The sequence below is a fragment of the Macrobrachium nipponense genome, chromosome 28 (assembly GCF_015104395.2).
Source record: "Macrobrachium nipponense isolate FS-2020 chromosome 28, ASM1510439v2, whole genome shotgun sequence".
In the NCBI taxonomy this organism is placed as follows: domain Eukaryota; kingdom Metazoa; phylum Arthropoda; class Malacostraca; order Decapoda; family Palaemonidae; genus Macrobrachium; species Macrobrachium nipponense.
In genome coordinates this window covers 54,549,936-54,573,591 of record NC_087217.1, presented here as the reverse complement: position 1 = coordinate 54,573,591, position 23,656 = coordinate 54,549,936, and the positions used below count along the sequence as shown (strand labels likewise).

The 23,656-nt window shown below is 45.6% G+C and overlaps 1 protein-coding gene across 1 annotated transcript in view; it reads left to right on the top strand.

The window, feature by feature from the left end:
- LOC135201197 (basic proline-rich protein-like) overlaps positions 1-9,882 on the top strand; it is an 83,351-nt gene extending 73,469 nt beyond the window's left edge. Inside the window, exon 3 of the mRNA XM_064230074.1 lies at positions 9,864-9,882. Coding sequence (XP_064086144.1) covers positions 9,864-9,882 — 19 coding nt within the window. The remainder of the gene's footprint in view (positions 1-9,863) is intronic.
- Positions 9,883-23,656: the final 13,774 nt, after the last annotated feature.

The window sequence follows — 23,656 nt, the reverse complement described above, 5'->3', positions numbered from 1 at the left end:
AGCACTTGGCCACCACCCGGTCAAAAACATTCACACGTAAACTGCAAAGGCAGATGCCAGCCTATACCAAAAAAAAAAAAGAAAAAAAAACCTGCCCGGCAGAGAGAGAGAGAGAGAGAGAGAGAGACAAAAGGACAAGGAATTACAACTGGACTATTTACGCTTGATACAAAAATTTGCAGTTAGGAGAGATATTTTAATTGGATTTAATGCATACCTTAAAATATTTCCTTTTCATAGCTGTGACAGAATAGGGGAGAAGATTTTATACAATAACCGATAGATATTGATCAATATAAAAATCCTGATTTTGGGAAATTCATTTAGAAAGGATATTAACGGCCAAATCCTTAGGATCAAGGTAGACAACAGAATGATAATGTTAAAAAAAAGAAAAAACATACACACACACACAGGATGCAAAGAAATTAACAAAACACAATAAGCAATAATGAATGGCGCACAAGGGGAAACCTTTAAAAAAAACTTTTTAAAAAAATTTAAAAAAATAAAAGAAAAACAAATAGAGGGGAAAGGGTGCTACCTTCTTCATTCTATTTGTTTACAAACTTCTCCAAAGGTGGGTTCGAACAGCAGCAGCGACGACCTCGGAAACCTCCATTTTAGAGAGGCTCATGATTTCGTCCGATATATCCCGTGATCACACGGTTGGTTCCGCGGCAAATATTGGTTTACACCAGCAAATCATTCTCCCTGCGTTTTATTCGACTCAGGATATCACATGCATAAAAGACTTCCTCTATTGCCCCTTTTGAAAAATGGAAAAAATATACTGGTGGGTAATCTCTCTTCGGTGATATTTACCCGAACAGGGGTAAAAAAAAAAAAAAAGTCGTAAGGGTGCAGACAGGGAAGACCCCTGGTTTGGAGGGGAAAAATAATCTTCAATAGCAGCTTAAGGTTCGTCTCTCCATAAGAAATGCGATAAAACTAAGCGTTAGGAGCCTCGTCCGGTCTTCTTCAGAAGGCCCCGCTCTGAAATGCCCAGCCGTACGTTAATAAAAATGACGCGAATTAAGCCCGGCAATTGTTACGTGCGAGACCCATAAAGCTCCTCTCTGACGAATGCAGTTCCCACAGTGACTTGCAACCCGACAATCAGTCCCTTCCTCTGTGTGTCTGTGTGTCTGTCTGTTTGTGTGTCGGTAAACGTTTGTTTGTATGTATGTATGCATATAGATATACAGATAGATGTACAGTAGCTGTGATTGTTTTCTCGTTATTCTAGAACAAATACCTATGAGGGAAAACATGTTTCAGGGTGAAAATGTGTATGTATGTATGTATGTAGTATGTATGTATGTAGTATATATATATATATATATATATATGTATATATATATATATATATAGAGAGAGAGAGAGAGAGAGAGAGAGAGATAGAGAGAGAGAGAGAGAGAGAGAGAGAAATTATATATATATATATATATATATATATATATATATATATATATACATACATACTAGTGTGTATGTGTAATAATGTCCCTATCCTTTCTTCGTGTCTACGAATACTAATACACGTACATAAACACCTTTCAAACAGCGTCACGACCCGAATACAACGTTTCACACCTAAAACACCAACTTAAGAAAACCCATGATCGCACAAAAAAAATAAATAAATAAATAAAAAGAGAGGACGAGCAGTAGCAGCAACAACAACGAGGGAAAATCGTCAGTGGCAAAATGACTTCCGTCTGCGCAACTCATAACGATATTTTGAAGAATCAACGAGTTCACTTGATCGTTTCCGATAATGATACTGATCGGAGGAGGAGGAGGAGGAGGAGGAGGAGGAGGAGGAGGATGGACCGAATCGCTTCAATCGACGGAGAATTCCCCCTGATGCAATTTCCGAATGATTCGCTTCATTTCGAAAGGGTTGGAAGTGTTGGGATAATGTCTGGACCGAACGTTGACAAAATCAACAACAACAACAACAACAATAATAATAATAATAATAATAATAATAAATAATAATAATAATAATAATAATAATAATAATAATAATAATAATCAAACTTACAATCTACGGGCAATATTTTTTTATAAGACATCCCTCCCCCGAAATAATAATAATAATAATAATAATAATAATAATAATAATAATAATAATAATAATAATAATAATAATAATAATAATAACAGCATTAGTCACCACAATGGTGAACAAATCCACAAGTTTGTATTTATATTTCTAATATATATTTACACTTACACCACTGTGGAATAATAATAATAATAATAATATAATAATAATAATAATAATAATAATAATAATAATAATAATAATAATAATAATATCTGAAAACCAGTGAAGACGAGTGGCTCAAGAGTGCATGGGAAGAAGGACTGACAGGAGAATGACAAACAGAACAGAGGACTGCCGCAACAAACCAATGCACGGACAATACATGAGACAGACTAAAGAACTAGCCAGCGATGACACATGGCAATGGCTACAGAGGGGAGAGCTCAAGAAGGAAACTGAAGGAATGATAACGACGGTACAAGATCAAGCCCTAAGAACCAGATATGTTCAAAGAACGATAGACGGAAATAACATCTCTCTCATATGTAGGAAGTGCAATACGAAAAATGAAACCATAAACCACATAGCAAGCGAATGCCCGGCACATGCACAGAACCAGTACAAAAAGAGGCATGATTCAGTGGCAAAAGCCCTCCACTGGAGCCTCCGCAAGAAACACCAGCTATCTTGCAGTAATAAGTGGTACGAACACCAACCTGAAGGAGTGATAGAAAACGATCAGGCAAAGATCCGCTGGGACTATGGTATCAGAACAGATAGGGTGATACGTGCAAATAGACCAGACGTGACACTGATTGACAAAGTCAAGAAGAAAGTATCACTCATTGATGTCGCAATACCATGGGACACCAGAGTTGAAGAGAAAGACAGGGAAAAAATGGATAAGTATCAAGATCTGAAAATAAAAATAAGAAGGGTATGGGATATGCCAGTGGAAATTGTACCCATAATCATAGGAACACTAGGCACGATCCCAAGATCCCTGAAAAGGAATCTGGAAAAACTAGAAGCTGAAGTAGCTCCAGGACTCGTGCAGAGGAGTGTGATCCTAGAAACGGAGCACATAGTAAGAAAAGTGATGGAATCACCCAGTCAAATTGTAGGACTGTGATAGAGCAAAAAAAAAAAAAAAAAAAAAAAAAAATAATAATAATAATAATAATTATAGCATGAGTCACTACAATGATGAAGAAATCCACAAAAGTTTGTATTTATATTTCTAATATATATTTGCATTTAAACCTCTGCGGAGGCTTCTCCACTAATAATAATAATAATAATAATAATAAAATAATAATAATAATAATAATAATAATAATAATAATAATAATAATTGATTTTAAAAACTATGATGTGAACACAGGCAACACCAACCTCTGTAGATAAAAACTATGATATGAACAAAAATAACATTAGTATATGTGACTACACTATGACAACCGTACGAATAGAAATATTATAACAACAACAACAACAACATACACTGCTTACAAATCCTCTCCACATCCCTCTTCAACCATACGGAAATGATTCGCGACCCTTCTTTTAGAGTGACAAAAAAAAAAAAAAAAAAAAAAAAAAAAAAAAAGGGTCTTTTGGTTGAGCAGATCAATAAGAGTTATATTTACCAGATGGACTTAATGAGCTGCAGTAAAGAAGGATAAAGACCCACTTACTTGTTTGCAAAGCGGTAACGGATTACCCACTGGGGGTGACGAGACATCAGTCTATTCCCCCCCCCCCCCCAACCTCTATCCGCCCCCACACCCCCATCCCCCACATTCATTTCGGGAGGAATGAAGAGGCGCCATCATGGAGCCTTTTACGAAAACAATGACTTTCATCGCTGGCTTTCATTAAGGAAATTGGTGGTGTTTTGCGATTCCTCCGGGGAACGTGTTTATTCCTGGTCGTATTTGTTTCGTGGAAAAGTCGATGGACGGGAGAGTGACGACGACACTGGTTTCTGTCCTTCATTTGGTGGAACAGAATACCGAATGTGCGTAAAAAAAAAAAATTACTTTTCAACAAAACGTACATGTTCTTCTCTCATCATCACATCTGACATCACCACTCATTTCAATTTTGGAAATGTATTATTTTTTTCTATTTCATTTCGATGACAAGATAAATTTCGGGTGTCGACGTTAAATATAATGATCTCGAAACTGTCAAGACCGTTACTTACCACTGCAATGTCAAATAAAGAGAGATTTATATTTCATGGTAGTTACCCATTTCATATATGTGATACAGGGCACTTATACCTGTCATAGTATGCAAGATAATGCAATGTTACATCAGTTACTGTCATATCGAGAGACATAAACAACCGTTAATGACGCCGTCGTATGCTAATGTCCTGTATACGGACATAAACCAAAGGGAATTCGAGCCGGCCATCACTCGTTCGCTAAAAGGTCTCGTTACGCTGTTATACGACAATCTATCATAAGTACCGATTTTTTTTCATTAATAACAAAGTGAACGGGATATTACAACAGAGAAGAGCGTGAATGCAATATAATAATGCATTCGATACCCGGTAATACCCGTGGACTGCTATCTTATTATCAATCTAATTATAATCCGTTTTTTGGGACCTAACGGTAAAAACACACAGCCGATATCACTGTAACCAATGGCAACTGACCAACTTGAGCTTCTACCAATGATTATTAACTTCAATTATATCAGCAACGGGCATTTGCCGCCAGCTCCTAAAAGACTAAGGCGTATTACAAATTGTTCCCATTTTTGTTCAAATTTACGCATTCCCAAGTTATCCTGAATTCTGGAATGTGGAGTGGCATGAACTTAATTATTTGTAATCATATACAGTATTGTTTTGTTTGTCCATCGTCACCTACGTTGCGTTTGGTGGCGCCATCTCTGTTGTGGCTATACGTATTATGCAATTACAAATCTTTCGAAGATATTTTTTAATTACCAAGGCATATTAATTTGAGGCAAGTTATTGTTACACTTTGGCGGGGTAATAAAAAAAACTAATAACTTTCTTGTGTCCGTTTTATTAACCTCTACAAGACTTACTGTTAGATATTCCTACAACAAAATAACCTTTAACATCAGCTACTGAAGGATTTACGTGTAGGTATTTCATTGTGAAAGCATTAGGTTTTCTGAATGCATTTATCTCCTTAGCATCTAAACCTGCACGCAGTGCCAAAGGGAAATTCACAATTTTTAGTATCCTGTAAAAGAACACTTTGAGATGGCTTTGTCAGTTCGTCCACACTTTTTCTGTCCGCCCTCAGATCTTAAAAATTACTGAGGCTAGAGGGCTGCGTATTGTTATGTTCATCATCTACCCTCCAATGAACAAACATACCAAACTGCAGCTCTCTACCCTCAGTAGTTTTTAATTATTTAAAGTTAAATTTAGCCATGATCGTTCGTCTGGCACAGCTGAGTCCAATTCCGGAGGCGCCGGCAACGCATCTTCACGTGACCTCATCTGGGGAGTAACTGAGCGCTGCCCAGTCATATCTGAGAGTTTCATACTGCAACACCTCGAGAATTTCATACAGCATTATTCGCTGTACAGAAAACTCGATTGCGCCGAAGAGACTCTGCCGCACTTTTTACTTGTTTTCTATTGCCAAGGCCCAAGGGACAAAGAGTGGGGCAGCAACTCAAAGGAAAATAAAGAATTTCCAACCGAAAGATCGACTGAATTGAACTGAATATAGAATTAAGGCCAAAGGCCAAGTACTGGGACTTATAAGGTCATTCATCGCTGAACTGGAAATTGGCAGTAAAATTTTTGAAAGGGGTTGCAGCTAGGGGCCGAAGGCACGCTGCAAAGAACCTTAAGTAATGCCTATAGTGCACCGCATGAGGTGCACTGACGGCACTACCACCCTACGGGAAACTGAAAGATGGAAGACTGTAAGCCAGGGAATACTGGAGCAGGAAGAAACTTCCAAAGCCCGGCCATAGAGACAAAATAAACCTTCACTAAACTGATTTTCAAACAGTGACGGAAGCAGATGTCTTCGTGTCTATAAAATAGTATGAGAACCCTGGGACTGATAAAGGCCAGTTTCTGAAGAAGTAACATCATTTGGATTCAAATCTCCTTTGCAACGATCACAAATTTAGAATTTCTTTCAGCAAATATGGCTACACTCACATTACAACGCTAGTCATAACTACAGAACTGGAAATTTCACGAGTTCATTAAACTTACCAACCATAAATTAGTCATATATAAAAAAAGCACTGACTTTCGAAGTAGCATATACACTATTCTTTCAAGATAAAAAGTTTTAAACAACCACGTATCAAACTTCAAATTTTGAGAAAGACATCGCAAAGCCTAGCATTGCTTTTCGCTTCGTGGGAATATGCGCTTGCGTGTAAATTCTAATCATACAATTCCATCGGATATTTATCCTTCTTCATGTACTTATCCTCGGTATTCTATGTGGATTTTTAACCAGGCTTCACGCGGTCACATTCACGAGTACACCTTCCTAGTAACGATGCGCAAGGTCTCAAAATATACAAAAGGTAATGATTAGAGCTACAAAAGCTGATTGTACTCGAAGAGACGCGCAATAACCTCCAAGAGGAAAAAAAACGTAAACAGAAAAAAAAAATAATAAGGGAAACAACTTCACACAAAAAATCAAACCATCAATGTTGATGAGAATGTCGGGGCGCAGGTAGACAGACGTCAACGCATGTAATCTGCTCAAGCAATCCCACCGTCATTACCGGTAATAAAATCAAAAACTTTTTTCCAACCTCTTTTCTTCCCCCGCCTCCTCCCCTCCCCCCCAAACCCCCCCACCCCCACTCGCCTCCGAAAGTGCATCATCACGCATGCATTTAGCGTCGAATTTAAAAAGAAATGAAATCACCGGGCAAACACGCTCAAAGAGGTCCGTACTGCCACCAGAAATAGCGATAATACACACGCCGAAAAATGTCGTTCTCCCAAGGAAGTTCTCGCGATCGATTTTTCATAAATGAATATGTGGTATTACCCCGAATGGTAATGATAAGTTTGCTCACGCTCTGAAGAAATGAGACATCAGCTGGGATGGAAATCACACGCAGTGAAGACAGGCTTCTTGTCTACCTATCTATCTATCTACTTAGACACACTCTATGCATATGACTGGCTCAGTGTGCGTTTAAGTAGGCTAGTTGCCAATCTATTTGTGAAAGTATCTGAAGAACACGAAATACATTTACTCTTTAGCTACCAGCCCACAGAGTATACGCATAAATTCTGATCTATATAATACTAACCAACACCAAATTCCAATGGAATTATTACGTAAAGTTAAAAAAAGAGGAAATTTAGAAAAAAAATCACTGAACCAATACAAAAAAATAAAAGTAAATATACCACAAACAACACAACTGGTATATACGCATAAATTCTGATGTATATAATACTAACCAACACCAAATTATAATGGAATTATTACGTAAAGTTACAAAAAGAGGAAATTTAGAAAAAAATCACTCTGAACCAATACAAAAAATAAAAGTAAACATACCACAAACAACACAGCTGCAAAATATAAATAAAACTGCTACAGACGTACATGCACAAGAACAAACAAACAAGAATAATTAAAGTAAAATTCCGATGAAGTAACGTGCAAAGATCGCTGGCAGCCGGACCGAGTTACCTTACGCGATTTCACCAGCGGTCGAAGTTAATTAGGCGTTAACCCGTATCATGTGAAGGAATTGTAATGGGATTCTGACACCTATATAGTCGACGGAGGAGAAGAAGAAGAAGAGAGAGAGAGAGAGAGAGAGAGGAGAGAGAGAGAGAGAGAGAGAGAGTTAAAATTAATTTTGTACTCAGCAGATGCGTTGCAGTGAACTACAAATATACTTATGATTTTGTTTGAGAGAGAGAGAGAGAGAGAGAGAGAGAGAGAGAGAAGAGAGAGATTGAAATGGGTGTAGAGCCCATTAACAAAAGAGACACACGAGCCAAAAGAATGGAGTTAATTATAGTCTGTGTCCTTCAGAGCTAAAGCAATTTTATTTGGGGGGAAGGAACGTGATTACTTTCGATGACTGGGAGGCGGTTATTAACTCAACGCTGTTTGTCAATATTTACTTTTAACGAAAGTATCTTTCAATTTCAAGGCAACTACCTCTAACGGAAAATAAACCTATGTTTATTATTATCATTATTATTTTGACTACTATTATTAATATTCTTAGCAATTATATTATCATCATTGTTATTATTATTATTATTATTATTATTATTATTACTGTTCAATAAAATGTATTATCATACCTTCTTACCCACTGTATATTAATTTGTGCACTGTATTCTTTCCACATTTGTTATCTGTATATGGACCTGAACTGAGATAAAGGATATTATTATTATTATTGAAAAATCCGAAATTATATATTTTCTATGTAAAAAACAAAGACTTTCGAACATCAGAGTAGACGTTAATATGTCTACACTGATGAGGAACACCTTTCAGTTGTTCGAAAGTCTTTGTTTTTTACATAGAAATATATTCTAATATAATTGTGCATTTTTGACCGAAGGGCAGACCTGGGTCACTCATGGAGGACTATTCACCCCCTGTACAGATGGGTGCGACTCTCGAAATAATTATCAAGAAGTCTAAATAGACCAAAACGCCCAAAGGGCTCTCTCACAGGCTAAAATCATGTATATAGAGAGAAGTGACTTTGAATTTCAGGTCTGCCTAATCGAAAACAACCATTCCAATGACAAACCTCCCCACTACAGGCAAGGAGAGCCGTTCCAAGAAAGAAGAAGAACAGCGCATTCCATCCATCAACGTTTCCACCCATCGTTACCATGTTCACCTATTTCGCCTTGACAGGTGTTTACCTTTTGTGTGACTCTCAATTATTTCCAGTTTTTAGGATTATTATCTTCATCCTAATGTGAGTTTTTTATCATTAATCATTCATTTGTTCCGATACGTAATACAAACCCTCGGTCCTTTAAACAATAGGAAGGTAACTAGCGGCAGCTGGGACGGTCCGTAAGCTTCGAACAAGGGGAGAACGGTAGTTAAAACTGCTTGTCCGGTCGTGCGCGCCGCCGCGCGCCCGGCGGTGAAGAATCACTTTTGCTTTCGGCCGTGGTGTGACAGGACGTGTTCGTCATCGCTCTGCCCGCTATTTTCGTCGTGTGCTTTGGATGTTACAATTTCTTCTGACTGGTTTGTGTGTGGTCTTGAATGAAATTGTAAGTACTTTGTTTTCATTTTTCATTGAGTGAAGATTAATTAATCATGGATCAAGAAGAGCTTTCGCCGCGCCCACCAACTGCCCGTAGAGTGTGTCCGGGTTGGAGGGGCGTAAATGCGGCGGATTCCGCTCTTACCCAGATATTGATCCTCATGAGTTATGTTTTCGGTGTCGGGGGCGAGAATGCTCCCGAACCGAACCATGTGATGTATGTGTAAATTGGTCCGAGGCGCAGTGGGTGCTGTACGAGGGTAGGAAGAGGCGTAGGTTTACCAAGGAGTCGTCGGAAAGCTCTCCAGCGACTCCTTTGGTTACGGATACCTCGTCATCCTTCTGCCTCCAGCTCAGCCCCACGATTTGCGCCTTCCCCTGCGGGGGGGGTTTCGGAGTCCTTCTCCTCACTCGATCCGTCGAGTGTGGAGGAGGGTGCCCGATACCGGATGTGCAATTGTATTCGGGGTCTTCCGTCCGCTCTGGGTGGGGTTCGTCCTCCCCCAGGCGTGAGGGTGCCCTCTAACTGACCCGACTGTTCCTCCCTCAGGTGTGCCTTCTGTGAGTGACGACCTTGGACAGGTGATGGGCGTCGTTGGGACTGCAGGGCGCCCCCAGTATCCAGGGCTTGATTCAACGGCTAGCGGGGTCGGCAGTGGTAACTCATGGTGTGGTTACAACTACGACCAATACGGTGTCAACACCAGCGTACGCCGCCCCTCCTCATGTGGTGTATACGCAACACATTGCGTCAGTGACTCCAACGGCGTCCAATTCAGATGCCGATCGCTGCCGTGCCTAAGAGGGGCGTGCCGCCGCCACCTGGGTTTTATGTGCTGCCGACGCCCTGACTTTCGCTGCCCCAAAATTCAAAAGTTCGCCCTGGCTACTACGCCCGTTCCCCAATGAATGAGTTTGGCTGAGATGGAGGGAGGTCTGTGACGCCGGATTATGCTGCCGTACCTGCCGTACCTGCAGCGAGTGGTTGCTGGCCCAGCCCTCGCGCCGCTCCTACGAAGCGCGCGGTGCGGGACTCTAATGTTGATGTTGCTGCTGGTGCTTGGGTCCTGCTGGTGCTGGTCCTATTGGTGCTGGTCCTGCTGCTGCTGGTCCTGATGGTGCTGGTCCTGCTGCTGATGTTCCTGCCGCTCCTGCCGTGCCTGCGCTGCCCACCGGTCTCAGGTCTTTCCGGACAGGATCAGTCGGGGCGTGTTGCTTCGGCAATTGGCCCGACTTTTCCGTGGATGGAAAGACCTGACGTCCGTCCTGAGAGAGCTGACGAAGAAGAGGAAGAAGAAGAGAAGATGTCGTCGTCGTCTTCATCGTCTTCTTCGTCGTCTGTTGCCGCCTCTTCCCCTTCGACTTCTAAGGCTTCCAAGCCGAAGAAGAAGCAAGGCTGCCTCCTCCCCCCCTAAGAAGGCTCCTACGGGACCTTCGAAGGGCCCGTCTCGCTCTGGCGTGACGGGGGGTGCTTCTGCTGGTCCTCCTGTTCCCTCGGGAACGGGGCCCGTCTCCTCTTCTGAGAAGAAGAAGAAGACGGGGACCAAGGATGTGCTGGCTACTGCTGGTACATCCGCGCCTGGTCTTAGTAGCACTGCTGCTAAGTCAGGTACCGGCTCGACTTCTCGTTCGCGAGAAGGTCCGAGTGTACGGTCTCCCTTTCGGGCGACCGTGCAGCCAATGTCAAGACGCCTGAGCTTGCTCACCGTCACGACAGAGGCACGGAGCAGAAGACTGTCGAGAGTGCGCAGATGACGCCTCGCCAAGAGGCCAGGCCGCCGGCTCTCGTAGCGACCAGCCGGTACCTCGGGTTGACGTGACGGTCTCTGACCGGCCACGGGTTGAGGCTGAGAAGAGGTCCCCTCGACCAACGGCACCAGCTTCGGCTGGTACCAGCGGTTTGACGTGCCGTGAGGACGCTTACCGGTCTCACCGCGAAAGCGAGCTCTGCAGATCACCTGACCGCCGCTCCCACAGGGACCGGACGGAGACGGTGGCCAGCAGCAGCTCGTCTGACGCACGAGATCGGGGACGACGTGCTCAGTCGAGCCGCTCGCCACAGGTGAGCGGCACGACCAGGCCTGCAGCACGATCCCCACCGCGGGTTGGTGATCGGCTGCAGCCCCTCACGTACGCTGGTCCTGCCAGCGAACGGGGGGGGAGCGTCAGGTCTGTCTCTCCTATACCTTCAACTTCCTCGGGCTACACCGGGAAGAGCGAGGTACCCAGGAGTGATCGTGAGAGTGCGGTGCGCCGCTCACGATCCCGCCACGACGCCCCGCACGAACCAGGCATGGTTGTAGGACCAGCCAGGTCGTACGCGCAAGTGGTTGGACGCGACCGTCAGGGGTCTGTTGCTGTTCCTCCTTCTGAAGGAGGAGGGTCTCGAGAGCTGCTCCTGTTTGGAGGGACTGGACGGTCCTACTCCTCAGGACGCTGTAACTAACTCCGAGATCCAGAGGAACTTTGCCCAGGTTATTGCGCTGATTCGTCAGCACAACGACCTGGGGGAAGGATCGCCGCTACCACCATCTGAGCCCACGTCCCGGCTCGAGTCATTTTTGGGGCCCGAAGAGGGAACCCAAATTGACGGTGGGACTGCCGCGATCGGAGCTTGCAAGACTCAGTCCTTGACCAGGTGGAGTATTTCGCCTCTCAGGACGAGAGGACTCACTTAAGTCAGGACGGTCTTCCAAGCTACTTCCTCCTCCTCTGCAGCGACAGCGGAAGTTCTACGTGCCATCAGTAGATCCAATACCGCCCAAACAGGTTAACCCGGAGCTAGCTAGGGCTACCCTCCAGGTGTGTCCCTGCGCAGCTCCTGTCAAGAACCTATGGTTCTCGCAGCAGGAGGCACTGGGCCTGGAAGCTACCGCTATGGCAGCTTTCCAGGCAGTCTCTTGGTTGGATCTGTGGTCCCTCACAGTATCCAAGGTCGCGGCCGACGCCGGGGGCGCTGCCTCGAAGACGACCCCGACTTCAGGAGACTGTGCCAGTCTGGAGGTAGGGCCATTTCCTACCTCGCCCATCAGACGGCAAACCCTGTGGGCCAACTTGGTTCTCCGTCGTAGGGACGCTGTCCTTACACGAGTAGCCAAGGGGGCCGGGCGTGAAGCGGTAAATGGACTACGTAACGGACCAATGAAGAGTTCCTCCGCTCTCTTCCCGGAGAGATGGTGGACGCTGCGCTGGAAAGACGGCGCACTGATGACAGTGACCGTCTGGTTCACCAGGCAGTTACGAAGGTTTCTGGGCAACCTCGTACATCTGCGGCTAAGCCTAAGAGTTTAGCTAGCGCTTCCTCGGCTGCTAAGACGGCTGCTCCATCGAAGCCCCGAGGAAAGACTCTTCCTGCTTCAACTTCTAGTAAAGGAGGCCGTAACCAGCCCTCCTCCCAGCCCTCCTTTCCCCGAGGAGGTGCTGGGAAGAAGTCGAAGCGAGGTGGGAAACGCTAGGGACGGCGTTCCCCCTCACCAGCTGCCGGAAGTGTGCCTGGCGAGCCATTGGGCAACTTGGCAGCGCTACGGTGCCGAGACCTGGATAGTAGACGTCCTTCGGGAGGGATATCTACTACCCTTCGAATCTCGGCCACCCCTCACCTCCAACCCGGTCCATCTGCAGACATATGTTCTGGGATCTCAAAGGACGACGCTCTTCGGCAGGAGATCAAGACCATGCTGACCAAACGAGCTGTAGAAGTCGTAGTAGATCGGTCACCGGGCTTTTACAGCCGCCTTTTCTTAGTGGAAAAGGCATCGGGGGGCTGGCGCCCGGTGATAGATCTCTCCCTGAACCGCCGGCTCCATCCTTGAACCCGCCAGACTCGGTTCAAGATGGAGACGGCACGTTCCGTGCTGGACTCCATCAGGGAGAACGACTTCATGCTTTCAGTGGACTGAAGGATGCGTATTTCCAAATACCCATCCATCAGTCCTCCAGAAAGTACCTCCGCTTCATCTTCGACGGGACGGTGTACCATTCAGGGCACTTCTGCTTCGGTCTCTCAACCGCCCCACAGGTGTTCACGAGAGTGTTCACGCTGGTGTCTGCTTTGGGCCCATTCGCACGGGATACGTCTTCTGAGGTATCTCGACGATTGGCTGGTCCTGGCGAGCTCCCGCTCGCAGTTGCTGCAGGACAGGGATCGACTTCTAAAGTTTTGTCGCGATCTGGGGATCGTGATAAACTACGAGAAGTCCGATCTCGAACCCAAGCAGAAGATGAAGTACCTGGGTATGCTGATCGATACGGTAGCAGCTCAAGTCCGCCCCGCAGACTTGAGGATCAGCAAATTCAGGGAGGCAGCCGGCGGTTCCTGTCTCGGCAGGAACAGGCAGCTCAGCAATGGCAAGTCGTGATCGGCCACCTGTCGTTCACTCGAGCAAGGTTAGTTTCCTCACGGACGTTCTTCACCTGCGGTCTCTCCAGTGGAGACTAAGGGAGAGTTGGTCACAGGTAAAGGATCCACCTTACTTCCCCGTGTCCATCACGGAGAAGGTGAGGCAGGACCTAGCCTGGTGGCTCGACGACAGGAACCTCATTAAGAGGAGTGCCCCTACGCACTCCCCCCCGGAGATGCTGCTGTTCTCAGACGCATCGACCGAGGGGATGGGGCGCACACCTGGAGGAGTTGCTGGCTGCAGGTGTGTGGGACCATCACGACAAGCACCTTCACATCAATGTCCTGGAACTCAAGGCGGCGTTTTACGCTCTCCAAGAGTTCCAAGACCGCTTGATGGGACACTCAGTGGTGTTGATGTGCGACAACACCACGGTAGTGGCATACGTCAACAAGCAGGGGGGGCCTAGTGTCTCTCCCGCTACACCAGTTGACGGTGCAGGTGCACGAGTGGGCCACGGCTCATTCGATAGAGCTGTCAGCACGCTACATTCCAGGCAAGAGGAATGTAGTAGCGGACAAGCTCAGCCGTCGGGATCAGGTAATAGGGACCGAGTGGTCCCTACACCCAGAAGTGGCGGATAGGCTCTTCAACCTGTGGGGGCGTCCAGTCATAGACCTGTTCGCCACCCGGCACAACAAAAAACTTCAAGTTTTTTGCTCAGCCGTGCCGGACCATGGGCAGCTGCAGAGGACGCTCTTAACAACACCCCTGGGACAACCTCTTCGTCTACGCCTTTCCTCCCTTTTTGTCTGATTCGGAAAGTGATCAGCCGAGCGCTGGTCACTCCCAATCTCAGGATGATCCTGGTGGCTCCCAAACGACCTCAAGCCGTTTGGTATCCGGACCTGCTGGCTCTTCTTGCAGAAGAACCGAGAGAGATGCCCCACTGGCAACAACCTTCTAGCCCAGCCACACGTAGAGCGGTACCACCGAGCAGTCCAGTCCCTACAACTTCACGGCTGGCTGTTATCCACCATCTCTTGCGAACGAGAGTCTTTTCTCGCGCGCAGCAACAGAGATGGCTGACACGTCAGACAGTCCTCTGCAGCTGTGTACCAGGGGAAGTGGGCCGTCTTCTGTGGTTGGTGTCGTAGACGGGGTCTATCTCCTCTCAGAGCCACTCTTTCAGCAGGTAGCGGATTTCCTCGTATTTCTTCGCCGAGAGAAGCTCCTCTCAGTACCCACAGTTAAAGGATATAGAGCTGCACTGGCACTCGTCCTAAATAAACTGAGGGGACTGGACATCTCGAACTCGTTCGAGATCTCCTTGCTAATGAGGAGCTTCGAAAGGTCTTGCCCACCCAGGGAGCTCAGGCCACCTGAGTGGGATGTGACTCTCGTCCTTGAGGAGTTTGACTCGAAGACCATTCGAGCCACTCCGAGAGTCGTCAGACAGGGATCTGACCCTCAAGACCCTCTTCTTGCTGGCCCTGGCATCGGCGAAGAGAGTAGGGGAACTTCATGGTCTGTCCTTCAATGTTAAACATTCCAGGGCTGGGGATCTGTGACGCTCGATTTCGTCCCGAATTTCGTAGCTAAGACTCAGAATCCGTCGATCCCTGACGACAGGTTCGAGTCTTTCACAATCCCCTCCCTAATGGATTTCACCGACAACGATACGGATGAGATGCTGCTTTGTCCTGTGGGGGTGGGCGCTTACGGTCGACTATCTGAAGAAAAACTCGACAACCTCAGGCCATGAGATGTCCGACGCCTCTTCGTTAGCACTGGGGTTACCAAGAAAGAAGTATCCAAGAAACACGCTTTCTTTCTGGCTGCGTGAGGTGATCAGGAGAGCGTACGAGGCTGATGGTAGTGACGACATCCGTACGCTCCGACCGAGAGCCCACGAAGTCAGAGGTATTGGACCCTCTTTGGCGTTCCGCAAGAACTTCTCCGTGGCGCAGGTCCTGAAGGCAGGTGTCTGGGCCAACCAGACTACCTTCACGTCCTTCTACCTTCGGGATATTGCCCACAAGTCCTTGGATACTTTTTCCTTGGGACCTGTGGTGGCTGCTCAACACGTTGTGTAAGCTTACCCGCACCCGACAGGCAGAACAGCATCGATTCCTGGTGTGACTGTAGGAATGAATGGTTTGAATGAGAGTGCGACTGGCTTCTCTTCTCCATCTTTCTCTCTCTCTACCTGTGGGCAGAGGGTCACGGTCGTCACCATGCTGGAAGGAATCCGATGCAGGTAAGCTACTCAACCGAGCCCCAATCTATCCCTTTAGTTAGGGATAGAAGCAAATATCCTCCACTCCCTCCAACAAGGGGGAAGGAGTGGATGCCTACTTGAGACAAACCCATAACTTTATGTTGGCTCCTGTACAGGAACAAGTTCTTACAATGCTGGTACGAAGAGATACGCTTGCCTCTCTCTTAGTACTTGGCTCAGAGGTCTGACCATTGATCCTGCGGTGCACACCCCGATCAATCGGACAGAGGTTTGGATCCCTCCCTTGCTCTTACGACCAGGGAGGCATTCCAAGGTTGGACGAACACCAGTCTGTTCACCAAAAAGACTCAGATTCCACCCACCAAGAAGTGAGTCTTCCTATTGTTAAAGGACCGAGGGTTTGTATTACGTATCGGAACAAATGACAATTTGTCGAAAATTGCATTTTTCCTAACTATACAAACCTGAGGTCCTTTACATATAGTCCCACCTCATACCACCCCTCACTCTGCAACTTTTTGCATGGGCCTAAAGCAAAAGTGATTCTTCACCGCCGGGCGCGCGGCGCGCGCACGACCGGACAAGCAGTTAACTACCGTTCTCCCCTTGTTCGAAGCTTACGACCGTCCCAGCTGCCGCTAGTTACCTTCCTATTGTTAAAGGACCTCAGGTTTGTATAGTTAGGAAAAATGCAATTTTCGACAAATTGTCATTTTAGCCTATAGTTCATTTTGGTTGTTTCCTTTTGCTTAATACATACGTATTTCGTGTTAATTGGCTGGTCAAGACTGGGTGTACTTATCCTGACCAATGCGGCGCCGCCATTTTGTTGTCAGCCTTAATGAACTATGGGGTTCGCTTATATACTTATGCTCAAAGATAAGTTAGCCTAGCTTTTATATTATTTGGTTTGTGTTTTTTTATTCGTGTTTTACCTTTTCTAGGATAACCTAGAGTCAGTTTAGAGGGTAGGCTATGGTTAGGCACCACCCCACCTAGCCCCCCCCTTCCTAGAGGTGTGCTCCCCAGGTGTAGCCCTCCCCTCTCGGTCTTCGGCCAGGGGTGTTTTGGGTAACGTTGGTTCTCCCCTATCAACCTTTTGATGGTGAGTAGGAGAACCCCGTGAGTTATCTCGTCCTTCGCGGCAGCGCTGTCTCACGGAGGGTGCAGTACGATACCTCTTCTATCCTGAACCAGGTATCTGTTCAGGATAGGTGGAAGAAGGCGGCAGGACCGGCGTCCTTTGAGTTGAGGGCGTATTTACTTGAGCGGCATATTTCAATTGAATGGTTTTAGCAACGCGGCAGACCATCCCAGTAATTGCTAATGTCTCCCTCCAGTTGGCGATACCTCCTCTATCCCGAATCATGGTATTCTGGTCAGGATAGGGTGATAGGAAGCGGAAGGACCAGCTTCCCCATTAAGTTGAGCGTGTATTTCTTGAAAGCCGGTTGATCCATTTGGGGTCATACCCATTCATTTCATGAATGGGTTTTTTAGCAATGCGGGCAGACATTCAGATTGCTAATGTCTGCCGCGTTGGCGTTAATGACTCCTAGTGTGTATATATATTTTTCTTTGATGTGTTTTATTCATTCCCATTCTGCAGTTTATATTGTATATTATATATATATGTATTTATGTATATATGTGTGTAATGTATATACATCTGTATATTTGTTTGCGTTTTTTTGCCGCCCTAGTTTTTATTTATCAGCCTTACGTCCGCCCTAGTTAATTTCTCAACCTTACCTGCCGCCCCTAGTTAATTTATCAGCCTTACCTGCCGCCCTAGTTAATTTATCAGCCTTACCTGCCGCGCTCGCCTTGTTTTCATGGTAGCCGCAGGATTATACTGGTCGCCTTTCTCTCTGCAGTTGCCGCGATTGGGACGACAGGTCTTTTGAAGGGAATGAATACTTGATTACATATCCTGCCGCCCCCCCCCCCCCCCCCACCCCCCCCCCCCCTCCCCACCCACCCCCAACTTTCGTAGCAAATATAGGATTACGCTAATTGCTGCGGTTGTGGCGGCGGGACTATAATTGGAATAATGCTTGTCTGCGCCTTAAGGAGGGATGCCACCTTTGGGCGGCAAAGGATTTTTTTTATTTAAACTCATTAAGAACTCTTCCTTCCAGGATGCCCTGCCGCAGAATGCAATCACGCAACAGAAGACATAACCCACGACTTGTGCAGGACCCATGCCTTTTGTTCGAGGAATCATCAATATCATGGCGCAATTTGTGGCAACTGTGATGAACTATGGGACAGGGCCCGTAATTTGGACCAACCCGAAGACGCCATCATTGCCTTTAAGGCTCTTAGTGACTGGATTTACGGGTTTAGGAAAACTCGAAATACAGGAAGAAAGGCCAAGACATTTCTTTGATCCTCACGAGAGAAGCTGAGTTCAAGAACTTCATGATGTCATCAGAATTGAGAGACATACCGCGCCTGGATTTAACTCATCCTGCTGGATCTCAATCCAGGGTAGGTATTTTCTTTATCTTAGCTCAGAATATTGAATTTTTAGGTTTAGTCTCATTTACGTGAACTATCCCTGAAGACTTTCCTCTGACGCGTGGTCTTTTCTTGCAGATAATGGAGGACCCAGAAGAGGAGTCCTTATCTGCAGTTGCACAGGATGTGGCTTCCTCATGGGCTTCTTCTCTGCCACCCTCACCAGAGACTCAGCCCTTGTTCCACTTCGCGGGCTCTCCTGCATCCTCTATCTCCGAGGTGGTTCTCGAAGTCAATGCATCTCGTAACCTGCCGGACGCAACACTGGAACCTCAACCACTGCAAATTTCTAAGCCTACACCTGCCGCCTTTAAAGAACCCCCTAAACAAAATAAGACCTCTGACACTAAGTCCTGCCCGGCCCTGCCAAAAGAGCCATCCTCAGCATCTAGCTCCAAATCTAGATCTCGTGGATCCAGTACCCGTCGCTCTAAGGGTGAGTCCGAGACATCCAAATCCTCTGCCGCTTCGTCTTCCCAAGATGCTAAGAAGGATGCCTCATCCAAAGATTCCAATTCTTCAGCAGTGACTCAAGAAGAATGTTCTACCTCTGCCGCCCTTACACAGTCGCCCTCCTGGTCCCAGTTAGCCCCTGCCACCTCAAGGGCGCCGCCCTCTCAGTCTAATTCGCAGGATGCCTTGGAGATTATCCTTGATGCAATTAGGGATATGCAACAGAGGATTGTTGCTCTAGAGGAACATCCCTTTAAGAAATCTAACTATGTTTCTTTCTTCTGGCGCCACCTCTATCCAGAAGAATACTTCATTAGTTAGAAACACTCAGGAAGCACAGGTTCAGAAGACATCTGCAGCTTCTCAATTCCTTCCTCTCGGGAGGTGGTGGTGGAACAAGTAATGGCACAGGTTCATGCATCAGATGAGATTTGTCCTCATCCCTCAATGGTCTCCTTTGCTGACCCTCCTATTGAGAAGCTTTCAATGGATCTTGTTCCAGAGGGCTGGCAACCATTCAAGGATGGAATGTCCTTGGGTGGGTGGATCCCGGATCCATAGTCTTTGCTGATGGGACGCTCTTTGGCCCCCTTTCAGTAGACGTGATGAACATTCCTATGAGCGTCCCATTTATTGGAGGTCAAAAAGAGATCTGGCTCATCCAAGAAAATAAAGGGCATCATCCCAGTCCGCCAAGCTTATGAGGCCCCTTTTTGTTGATCGTCTTGCATCTGATCCTGCTGCTATCTCAGAATGGACAGATAGCCCCTTTCATCCTCCAGGTTCGAGGGGTGAAAGGGCAGTAGTCGTGCATCTAGATGATTCTTCAATAGTATCATCCTTTTTTGCTTCCTCATCTTCCTGGTTCAAGGCTATAACTAGGAATGCAAAAGTATCATGGGACGAGGCCTCCTGTCCCGCAAATTTTTATCCCCGACTCTATTTCTCCATAAAACATCTATGGAATATGTTAAGACATTTGAGATTGGGGAGAATTTGCTCTCATGGAACCGGCCACCTTGTTCAACTCAGACAGATTACAGCCACTCCTAAGAATGCTATTCAAGACGAGTGGGGCGCACGTCAGAACTTCCTCAGCTCGATTAAAACATGACTATCGCAGCGGAAGCACTAGCCAGACAGACCCCTAAAGAGGATCTCAACTCTTCAGCTCTCTACGCTTTGCTAGAGTCCTTACAGCCGTTGTGGACAGCCTATAACATCTTCGCGAGAAAGAAATACGAATTGAGGAAGCTCGCACTTCGGGGCTGCTTTATGGAAAATACTCTGGTTTTTAAAGCTCCTCAGTTCAGATCCACTTTCAAAGGACCTGTTTCATAAGGATGCCTTGGAGGAAGTAGTCACCCAAGCTGATCATCAGGCCAAGTCAATGCTGACCATGCTTGGTTTTAGGAATTCCGCTACAAAGCGCCCTTCCTCACAACAAAGACCCAGGACTTCAAAGCGCCAAAAGAACCCTCAACAAGAGAAACAACAACTACAGCAACAGCCTCAAACCGGGACCAGCAACAGGGAAATCAGAACTTTGGTAACTACAGAAAGAATTACCAGAAACCAGTACGCTTCCTCATCTCCTAACAGACGTCCCCCACGGTACCCCAAGAGGTCGGGGAAAAACGTAATCCTCATGGCAGAGGTGCGAGGTCCCCAAGCACCCCTAAACGTAACCAGTCTCCTAGGGGAGGGGGTAAATCATTTAGGAATTTGAGGGTTGGCGGGAGACTCCAATACTTTCATCAACATTGGACAAGAGATTCATGGTCTCACAAAATCATAAAGAAGGGGCTGACGTGGAAGTGGTGCAGCCCTCCACCACCCTTCCGTCCATTCTTCAGGCTTCAAATCCACAACTCCAAGAATTTATTTCAGACATGATGAAGGCTGGGGCAATAGAGGAGACGACCTCCTCCTCTTTCAGGGGCCCTTTATTTCAGTCCGAAAAAAAAGATACAAACAAAAGAAGGATCATCTTAGACTTGTCAACCCTCAACAAATCAATACAATGTCCAACCTTCAGAATGACAACTTGGCAAGACGTAAGGTTGTTGTTGCCAATAGGAGCTTTTGCCACCTCCATCGACTTGAAAGACGCATATTGGCATATTCCGATACACCCATATTACAGGAAGTTCCTCGGATTCAGTCTAGAAGGGAAGAAGTTTCGTTTCAAAGCTCTACCTTTCGGCCTCAACATCGCTCCGAGAGTATTCACGAAGATCTGTCGTCCAATCTGAGGGAACTCAGCAGAAAGGTATCCAGTTATTGGTATACCTGGACGACTGGCTGATATGGGCGAATTCAAAGGCAGATTGTTTAAAGGCAACAAAGATTGCTTTACAGACCCTGTCAGGAGATGTTTTCTCATCAACAGGGAAAAATCAAGATTAACTCCGGAACAGACTTTCCAGTGGCTGGGGGTGGTTTGGGACACCACTTCTGGTACCCTGTATCTGCCGAGAGACAAGGTCTTGTCTCTATCTCGAACCCTTTCTTTATTTTTGAAGCGAACATCAGTGTCTCGTCGGCAAGATGGAGCAGATATTGGGAAGGCTCCAGTTTGCCTCGATAGTCGACCTGTGGGCAAAGCCCTTTTAAAGGGCCTGAATCACTTTTAATCAAGAATGCCAACAGAAAGCAAAGGGATCAGTTATGTCCGTTCCCTCTCATCAAGAGGGCTCTAGAAAGATGGATGCATCCAGAGATTTTCTCGGCAGTGATTCCTTTCCGTCCACCTCCACCAGTCTGGATGTATACACAGATGCCTCCCACAGACAGGCTGGGAGATTCACACATCTGCAGGGCAAATGTTCAGGGGTTTATGGTCTCATCCTCTTTCAGCTTGCCATATAAATATTTTGAGATAGCTGTAGTGTATATCGCCATCAAGAAGCTGAATCTCCAGCCAGGGATCCACTTCAGATTACATTCAGACAACGCAACAGCAGTGGCCTGTCTGAACAGGAAGGGGTCTGCGAAATCAAAGCCTCTAAACGAGTGGACTCTTTCTATTCTGAGGCTTCTTCAGAGGAGAAACCTAATGATGACAGCGTTTCACGTGGCAGGGGTGAGAAATGTGATTGCAGATGCGTTATCCAGAAGCCATCCAATACCATCGGAGTGGTCTCTGGATCAGACATCCTTCCACTATGTTTGCTCCCAGTTGGGGATGCCCCAAATAGATCTTTTTGCGACGAGAGAGAATTCCCAGTTACCTCTCTTTGTTTCTCCAGTGATCGACTCTCAAGCAGTAGGGGTCGATGCCTTCACATTGGACTGGAACAGGTGGCAAGTAATTTACCTGTTTCCTCCAACAAAGATGATCCTCAGAGTGCTCAGTTATTTGGAAAGCTTCAAGGAAAAGCAATGCTGATAGCCCCATTGTGGACTGCCCAGCCATGGTTCCCTCTATTGCAAGCAAGGGCAAAAGAAAGACTCATAATCCCAAATCCAGTGCTCTCGCAACTAGTTGGGAGGAATCGTTGCTTGTGTGCCCTCAAAGATTCTCCTCCAACTAGCTTGCTGGATTTTATGATTAGGATTTATAGCAAGCTATACTCTAGTGATTCAGCAAGAATCTTTAATTAAATCCTTAAGACCTTCGTACCAATAGACAATATCAGACTGTGTGGAACTCTTTTTGTCATTTTATTAAATCTAATAATATTAGTAAGATTTCAGTGGAAACCATTTTAGCTTTTCTGAGAAACATTTTTTATGACTCTCCTACCACAATTTCAACTTATTAAAGGTCTGCAATTATCTAAACCTCTTAAAGAAACTGGCTTTTCATATCGATGTATCGGTTCATCCCCCATTCCAATTCCGAATTTAATTCAAAAGCCCCTTTTTCTAACATCAAAACCCAAATTCCTTTCCTGTACAAAAATTTCCTTCGGTCTTTCGATAAGGTTTTAAACGTTTGCATTGTCTTCAAGGTTCCAAGAGAACCCTTGTGTTAAAGATAGTTTATACATTACATTGTTTCTAATCTCCTTGGCTACAGGAAGTAGGATTAGTGAAATCCATTCACTACTGAGGTCAGATGAATGTCTTGATTTTTCTTCAGAGGGGGTCAGACTGTTTCCTAATCCTAATTTTTTGGGCCGCCAAGAATTGAACGTCCTAAGTTCCAGACGTGAACCGATTTTTATCACTAGACTTAAGGATGATAAAGGAGGTCATCATCCTTTATGTCCGGTGCATAATTTGCAAAAGTACCTTGTTTTGACCTGCAATACCAAGTCTTTTAAAATTTTTGTACACCCAGAAAACCTTTCTGACATATCAATTAATAAGTTGAGATTATTTATGTGTCAATTATTCGTTGGGCTGATCCAGGTTCCTTTCCCAGAACTCATGATTTGAGAAAAGTCGCACCTTCTTTGCTTTCCTAAAAGGCATGAATAGCCAAAGAATTTGTGATCTTGTTGGATGGTCTTCTATAAATGTTTTCAGAAAAACATTATTTGAAGCAGATCTCTAGTATTTCTCGTCTTTTGTTGTGCTGGGTTCTGAATCTGGAAGCCTAACTTCATAATTTAATGATTTGTTTATATGTCTTTCGTTATCGATTTATACATAATGTACCTTTTCATATTGTCTGCAATATATATTTTCTATTATAAGTATATATTCAGATTACAATTTATGTCTCGTATTAAACAAAAACATAATGGGGTTGTTGACGTCATTGTGTCAAACTGGATTCCTGGTATTCTAGTTATTAAGTATATGTATAATTTTTCTCATATTTTCTAGAACCGA